We start from the raw sequence: 8,820 nt of genomic DNA on the forward strand, positions 1-8,820 counted from the left end.
AAAAAAAACATATAATTTTCAAAGGAGGGTTATATATCAAAAGTATTTGAATAGATCATCTATTTTTTTTTTTTTTTATGAAGAATCCTTAAAATATATATATTTGTAATTTCTTACAATATATATACTAAGTCACATTTGAGGAAGACCCAAAAAAGAAAAGAAAAAAAAACAAAAATAATAAGAAATGAACGTTAATGTATATAAAGGAATAAATACATACAAAGCTATATAATAATAATTTACTGTGTATATATATCTTTTGTTTTCTTTCATTATATATATATATATTTATAAATTTTTTTTTTTTTTCCTAAAATGTAATTAGTGTTTTGTATCAATATATTATAAAAAAATTTTCTATGTTTATATATATATATATATATATATATATATATACATATTTGCTCATTTTTTTTTTTTTTTATTTTATTTTATATGCATCCTTTTTAATAAATGAAGTTGATATATTAATTCATCGCTTACATTGAAAGTAGTATAACTTAAAACCTAAAAGAAAAAAAAAAGACCAAAGCAAAAGAAAAATTATGAATAAAACAATATTTTCAATTTAAAATAAATAAATATAAATATATATATTTTATATATATGTAGTATAATTATATAAAATGGACATTTTGTAAGTTCAACGTATTGAGAATATATATACGTTATTTATAGCAAAAAAATAAAAAAAAAAAAGATGAAAAAAATATTAAATAATGTATGCACGTCGAATTGGATATTTTTCACTTTTATATTGTGAAAATAATATTTATAAGTAAATAAAAAAAAAAAATAATGAAAAAAAATAAATACGAGGAAATTATTGTTTTGTTTTTTTGTCCTTTTTCTATAATGTTATTATTTATAACGTTATAGATACATATATAATACATATATATATATATATATATTTAAAAATATGTATTTTTTCAAAAGTATTTAAAATATATATATATATATATATATATATATATATATATGTTTTTGTAAATATTATTTTAAAAGCTTGTCCAAAAAAAAATATATATTTTTTAAATTATCTATTGTGAATTTATAAATTAATTTATTTTTTTTTTCAAAAATATACATTGATTATTTATTAATAAAATATACATATATACTATATATATATATATTTCAGAAATTGTTTTAATTTGCCTATTATTAAAAATAAATATATATTAGAAAAAAATAATAAAAGGAAATAAAAAATAAAAATTCGGTTTTCAAATAATATTAATACGTTACATTAAATATATATATATATATATATATATATATTATGATATTTATTTTATATGACAGTCCATAATTAATTGTTCCAGTCCTATTTTTAAATAAACCTTTTATGCATTTTATTATACAAATATTTATAAAATCATGGAAGAAAAGAAAAAAAATAAAATAAAAAAAAAATATATAAATATAACAAAAATATAACAGAAATATATAAAAAAAAATATAACAAAAATATAAAAAAAATATAACAAAAAAATATCAAATATATGTATAAGAAAAATACAAATATATATATATATATATATATATATATAAAAGGATTGTATTTATATAAAAATCGAAAGAAAATATTTATGTATCTTCAAACAGAAGAAAATAAAATAAAATAAATTTTAACATTTTTTAGAAATAACATTTTGAATATAAAAAAAATAAAAATGTGATATGTCATATATATTCTTAATAAATATTAATTTTTATTTTTACATTCAAAATAAAAATAAAAAAAACAAAAAAAAAAAATATTTGAATGAAAAATTTCTCCTTATTTTGTATTTCGATAATGGTAATGTGAAGAAACAAAATATACCATAAGTTAAATATTATAATATTTGTTCATTTGATTAAAGAAATATATATATATATATATATATATATATATATATATATATATATATATGTATGTATGGATCGTTTGTGTAGTTAATTTTTATATTTATTCTTTGTGTAGAGGGAAATAATATTAACTCAATTAAATACCTAGATGTATGTATTTATTATTATTTTTTTTTATTTTATTTTAACATAATATTTAGTTATATACATATATTTATTACTTTATATATGTCTATATTTTGATTATATTATACATTGCAAGATATAGTACTAGCAGTATAATACAAATGATATAATAATGCATTAGATGATGAGGTAATTATTTATTAAAAGAATGGAAAATCGAGAATGCGAAATAAGAATATTTAACGGTACTAGCTGTTGTTTTTATAGATACATGCATTCAGTAAAACATGGAGTATGGTTAGTTAATCCTGCTGAGTGTTTAAAAAGTAAAGGAGAAGAAAAATGTATAGCTAGATTTACAAAGACTATGGGTAATTTTTATGGTATATTACAATATTGTGTAGTTATAAATAGTGATGAATATATTTTGAATGCTCGTTTTGATATACCATTGTTAGGTGATAATACAGCTACATCGATTATTGGTTTGAATATAAAGAGTGAAGATAAACAAATATTATCACAACAGAACTATTTTTTAGTAAAATATAGTTTTGACAATACATATAATAGTAAATTTTATATTAACATTGTTGAAACAGATGAAGGACATCGATTTATTGAATACCATAAGAAGAAATTAAAAAAAAATCTTCTTCGTGTATTACATATAAGAACATTAGAAGAAAAAGAAAAATTACGTAAAGAAAATATGAATAATAATTTAAGAATAAATGATTACAATAATATTAGTAATAATAATATTAATAATGAAGATAATTTAACAAATGATAAATTAATAAATAATTATCATCGTGATAATGATATATTAGATATATTACCATTAAGTTTTATTATTAATATAAAAAATTATGAATGGAAAAAAAGACTTAGAAAAGCACATAAATCTTTATATATAATAATTATAAATTTTACTAGACAAACATTAAATTTAACAGATAGTAAAGGTATGAAATCTGTTGAATTGAATGAAGGGAATTGGATTGAATTACCAAATGAGAAAATATCTTCTTTACGTTCTTGTGAATTTGGATGTAATAGTGATGGTATGTTTTCTAGTATCAGTGGTTTTTGTAAATATAATTTTATGAATGAATCATGTTATTTAAATATATTATGGGATATTAATAGTGTAAATTCAAAAATTAAATGTAATATTAAAAATACTAGTAAATATACAATTATAAAAAATGTAGAATTATATAATGAATGTACTGCTGTTTTTCATATCTTAGAATATTATTATTACCCTCCAATAAAAATATTAGAATGCAGAGCTTTAACAAATAATGTTATTAATAAATATAATATTAATAAAGATAATATTGATAAAAATATTAATACAATATATCAATGTAGTATTAATGTTATTAGACAGTTTTGTCAATATCTTCTTAATAATAATACATCTCAAGAAAATTATTCAAATGATGAAGAATTTATGAATTCATCCAATTTGCAAAAAAAATTTGTATATAATGATGACGATGATGATTTAAAATATATAAATAATAACATCTCTCCTTTTACAAAAATTAATAAAAATGCCATATCTGTATATTCAAAAAAAGGGAATGAAATAATTTCTACTAAAAAAAAAAAAAATAACAAAACTGTTTATTATAATAGCAAAGGAGATATTGTTCCAGATGATATTTATAAAAAAGAGGGGAAAAAAATATATAATAACTTACACGATAATGATAATAAAAATGGTTATTCTTTTAATGAAGAAGAAAATGAAGCATTAGAAGAGGATGGAGATTTTTTAAATATCGAGAATTTAAAGAGTAGTACTATACAAGAAAAAAATTTAGAAATTTTAAAAAAAAGAAAAGCATGTTCAAACAATATGAATATTAATAGAAAGAATATATTTACAAATATTAATATAACATGTGGACGTGATTTTTTTTGTTACATGCATGGGAATAATTATTCTAATAACATACCTATAAATTCTTATTTATATATATGTTGGAACATAGGAAATGTTATATATAGAAATTTATATAATTCGAGTGAAAATATAATAATAAATGCTCATAGTTTGTTAAGTAGTCATAATATTAATGATGATGTTATATTAAAATTGAAAATAGATGAAAATAATAGAAGGCTTTATCCATCAAATCTAATACATAGTTTATTAATGAATACAGAAAGTAATATATATATAAATAATGAATATGTAATATTAGATATTATTTTAAGTATATTCCATATTATATCAACAAATTTATCACCTATTATAGAAAAAATATTAGATGCAGAATATGGAACTAGATGGATAATGGATAGTAAAATACCAAAAAGCAATATATGGGAAAAATCGAAAGGAAAAAATGAATTAGATATTGAAGGAATTATACATATCATTACAACATTCTGGATAGATATATTTGAAAAACGTATAAAAAATTTAGAAATTATTCAAAATTTACAAAAAGCATCTATTTTTTGGTCAAATCAAGAAATAGATCAATTTGATCAGGATTTTGTCAAAAAATTAATTGAAAGCTCTTCCTTACTTTTAAAGCTCTTCGGAGATTATAACACAGCAAAGAGTATTGAAAAGTTGTATTATAATAAGTATTCTATTTTTAATGACTTTTGCGTGGACTAATATTACATATATATAAATATATATATGTGTGTGTATAATGTATTTATGTGTATATATTTTTCATCTTTTATTTATTAATGCGTTATCCATAGATGTTTATGTGGATATTTAACTAAAATTTCGTATTATACATATTTCGATGTTTAACCATATATTAAAAAAGCATTCATATGGTGATATAATTTATTCTGTTAAAATTTTTATGTCATTATTTATTATAATTATGATTCTTATTATTTTATTTATTTATTTTTTTTTTTTTTGTTCCAATTTTTAAAAGAATATATTCCATTTTTTGCCATTATTACATGAATTTTTTTTTTATTATTCCTTTTATATATATTTATTTTTTTTTTTGTTATTCCGCATCCCATTTGAGATGTATTATATTATCCGTTTTTTTTTTTTTTTTTTTTTTTTTAACTTAATAAAAAAATATATCTTTTAATTTAAAAAATAAAAAATAAATAAATAAATAAATAAATAAATGAGTAAATGAGTGAATGAGTGAATGAGTAAATAGGCTAATATTGTATGTCTCATAAAATAATCATATATATATATATATAATATATATGTATGTATGATAAAAAAAAAAAAAAAAAAAGGAATATAATTTAATGTATAACGTTTATATATATCCATTTTGCACTTATTTAAAATAAACAACTTTGTGATAATTTTTTTTTTATTTTCTTGTACACCTTGTTTTTAGATCTTATATACATGTACATATATACGATTCGTTCTATTTTCGAAATGAAAAATATATATATATATATATATATATATATATATATATATATGTATATATAATAAATAATAATACATATAACAGAATAATATCTCATTTAGGTATTTTTTTTTTTTTTTTGCCATAGTTTATTTATTTATTTTTTTAATGGTTCATAGGATTAAACAAGAAAAATATATATTATTACATTTTTTATTTTTTAAATAAATGTACGTGTAAAAAAATAATGTGTATATATAAATGTACACACATGCGTATTTTCTTTTTTTAATAATTTTTATTTTTAAATAATAAGGATATATACATAAAAAATATATATATATATAATATTTTTTTTTATTTTTATTTTTTTTATATTATATGACAATAAAAAAAAAATATAAATATTCCGAGCAAATATATATAATATATATAATATATATAACAAATATATTATTTTTTAAATAAGAAATAATCAAAGATCTAAAATATTTTTATGTGTGTATTTTTTGTTTTTGTTTTGGTTTCTTTTTTTTTTTTTTTTCTTTTAATTATTCATATTTGGCATATTTTCAATTAATAATATATAAATAAATATATACAAACATATATATATATATATATATTTTTATTTTTTTATTTTTTTTTTTTTTTAATTAATATGTTTGCGTTAAAAATAAGCATTTGTATACTTTTATCACTTGTTTCATTTTTGTTACAATGTAAGAATACGCTTGCTAATGTAACTTCTGAACAAAAGGTAGAGACAAAATTGAGTTATAATAAGAATGAAGAGGTAGTATATGGACACAGAGAATTTAAAGGAGCTGTTTATGCATTTTTAGGTTATGATAATTGTACAATACAAGTTCATAAAACAGTGAATGGAACAGAATGGGAAAAAAAAAATGATGTAAAAATAAGTGGTAATAGTACTGGTACAGTATATTCAATTTTTACTACTGAAGAGAAGATGATATTAATTTTTAAATGTGATAATAAATTTTATATAACCCAATGTGGAGCAGGATTAGAATGGTCACAACCAAATCTTATAAATGTATCTGATCTTATTGGTAATGATACTAGACCAGCTGTATATTCTGGTTCATTACTATCTATGAATAATGATTTTGAAAAATATATTTTGGTTTGTGAAAATCATAGTCAGAATTATATAAATGTACAAAATGAAGAATATATGAAGGAAATACGTTTATTAGGTAAATGTTTATTATCTTTCGATGAAGGAAAAACCTGGAGGAGTGAATTGATGAATTTATATAGTGATGAAGGTTATACAAAAATTAATACTTTAAGATTATCAGATTATGGAGGTAAAATACTTGTGAAAGGAACTAATGCACAAAATCTTGACAAAACAATAAAATCAATAATTCTTTTATGTAGTAATCTTCATGATTGGAAATTATTTTGTGGACTTCCAACCCTAAAATTTAGTAAGGATATTTCAGTAGAAAATATGGCACATATGAATACTTATCATTTAGCCATTGTACAAGATAAAAATAAATTACAAGTTGCCTTTACATATGATTTATTTGAAACATTTGATCCTCAATATTTGAACATCGAATTTAATGGTGATTCTCATTATTTTGTTTTAGCTAATGATCAAATGGTATATTTATTTTATCGTGGAAGTGACAAAAAAATTAATGTCGTAAAAATAAAAACGCCACCAAGGAAAATAGGTTGTGAGATAACTACAGATAATACTGTAAATAAATTATATACATATACATATAAACATATGTTTAATAATAGCATAAGTCCTAAAACATGTAAAGTCTCATCATCACAATTAAAATATTCGAGTGATGGTTTATATAAATTATTTGAGGTAAGATTACCAAATGATGTAAAATTAACTGATAATTGTTTTAGATATTCTTTCTTGAGTGATTTAAATAGTAAATATCATACTACTATAATAAAAACAAAAACTATTACAAAGTTAGAAAATTATATAGAAGTACAATTTCAATTCCCCACTTATTATACTAAATTTTTATATAATTATAAAAGTGCCTATTGTGTTCTAAGTAATAATTATAGAATTGTTGTAGAATTTGATTATATACGTAATCATATTGATCTAGATTTCCCTTTTGAAACAGAAACTGTAAATTTATATAGTAATGATAGTGTTAAACATGCTTTTAGAAATAATACAGATGAATCACATAAACATAATTTCCCAAAAGGTACTTATATGACATCTTATTTTATTTATGAAAAAGAATATATTATATCTAATTATATAGAAAATAATTTTTCCACTTCCTTTACTATATTAACACAAAGAAAAATGAATGCTAATTTTATTGCTGGTGGTGAAAAATATATTTATGAAGGTATCGATTTAGCTGATTCTTCACCAAACTATAAATTATCATTAAGTTCTGTTCCAGCTAGCCAAAATGTTGATATCTTTGTATCCAAATTTGATAATAATAAAACATTAGGTTTTGTTTGTCCTGTAAAAAGTAGTTATGATGGATTAAATTGTTTTGATAATGTTTATATTAAAAATAAAACCCTTGTCAAGATTGAATACTTATTTGGAGGAAATGATATTTTTGTTGTTCCTCAAAGGAGAATATATAAACAGGAAGGTACAGCTATGGAATCTCTTTTATATTTAAATGAAAACAATGTAAAGAAATTAAAAGATGATAAAAGTATTATACATTTCTATTGTGAATGTAATGTTAATAATAAACTAATCAAAGTTAATTATTATATATCTCCATATTATGATGAAAATAGCATAAAACAAGAAATGAGCAAAAAAGTTGAAGAAAAACCTATTATTAATAAAAGTATACCAAAAAATGAAAATGAAATTATAGTCAATAATCAAAAGGTTGTTCCTTTATCCAATGAACCTGAGGAAATTATTCAACCAGTCGTTCAAGAAAAATTAAGTACTCCTGAACCTTCAAAGGCTTATATATATGGACCTAACCATATTTTTATTGCAATTATATCTATAATATGGTTGTGTACTTCTTCTTTCATATAAATATACTTATGAATATATTATATGTTTTTTTTTACATCGCATGAAGCATATGTAAAAAAAAAAAAAAAAAAAAAAAAAGAAAAAAAAAAAAATCACATATAGCATATAACGTTAATGTGTAACATAAATATGTATATATATATATATATATATATATATATATATATGTATGTATTTATTTATTTATTTATAATTTTTTTTTATATATGTTTAAATTCTTTTATTTTTAAAATTCACTTTTTCCTTCTTTCTATTCCTGTCTGCTCATCATTATATTATATTAGATGTAGAAGGGAAAAAATATAAAGTAAAATATGTTTGCATATATTCTATATTTTTTTTTTTTTTTTTTCTAAAATATATATACCTATATATATTTTTTTTTTCATATCCTGTCTTTCAAAT

At 18.8% G+C, this 8,820-nt stretch overlaps 2 protein-coding genes and 1 non-coding gene across 3 annotated transcripts; all 3 read left to right on the plus strand.

The window, feature by feature from the left end:
- On the plus strand, window positions 1–639 carry PGSY75_1363900 (the record flags this gene model as incomplete). The annotated part of the gene is made up of 1 exon (XR_001974554.1): window positions 1–639. It is a non-coding gene (non-coding RNA).
- Window positions 640–2,194: 1,555 nt separating this feature from the next.
- On the plus strand, window positions 2,195–4,633 carry PGSY75_1364000 (hypothetical protein; the record flags this gene model as incomplete). The annotated part of the gene is made up of 1 exon (XM_018787660.1): window positions 2,195–4,633. The coding sequence occupies one exon, from the start codon at window positions 2,195–2,197 to the stop codon at window positions 4,631–4,633; it is 2,439 nt and encodes an 812-aa protein (XP_018640402.1).
- Window positions 4,634–6,027: 1,394 nt separating this feature from the next.
- PGSY75_1364100 (6-cysteine protein) lies at window positions 6,028–8,415 on the plus strand (the record flags this gene model as incomplete). The annotated part of the gene is made up of 1 exon (XM_018787661.1): window positions 6,028–8,415. The coding sequence occupies one exon, from the start codon at window positions 6,028–6,030 to the stop codon at window positions 8,413–8,415; it is 2,388 nt and encodes a 795-aa protein (XP_018640403.1).
- Between the last annotated feature and the right edge of the window lie 405 nt (window positions 8,416–8,820).

Source organism: Plasmodium gaboni, chromosome 13 (genome assembly GCF_001602025.1).
Source record: "Plasmodium gaboni strain SY75 chromosome 13, whole genome shotgun sequence".
NCBI lineage: Eukaryota > Apicomplexa > Aconoidasida > Haemosporida > Plasmodiidae > Plasmodium > Plasmodium gaboni.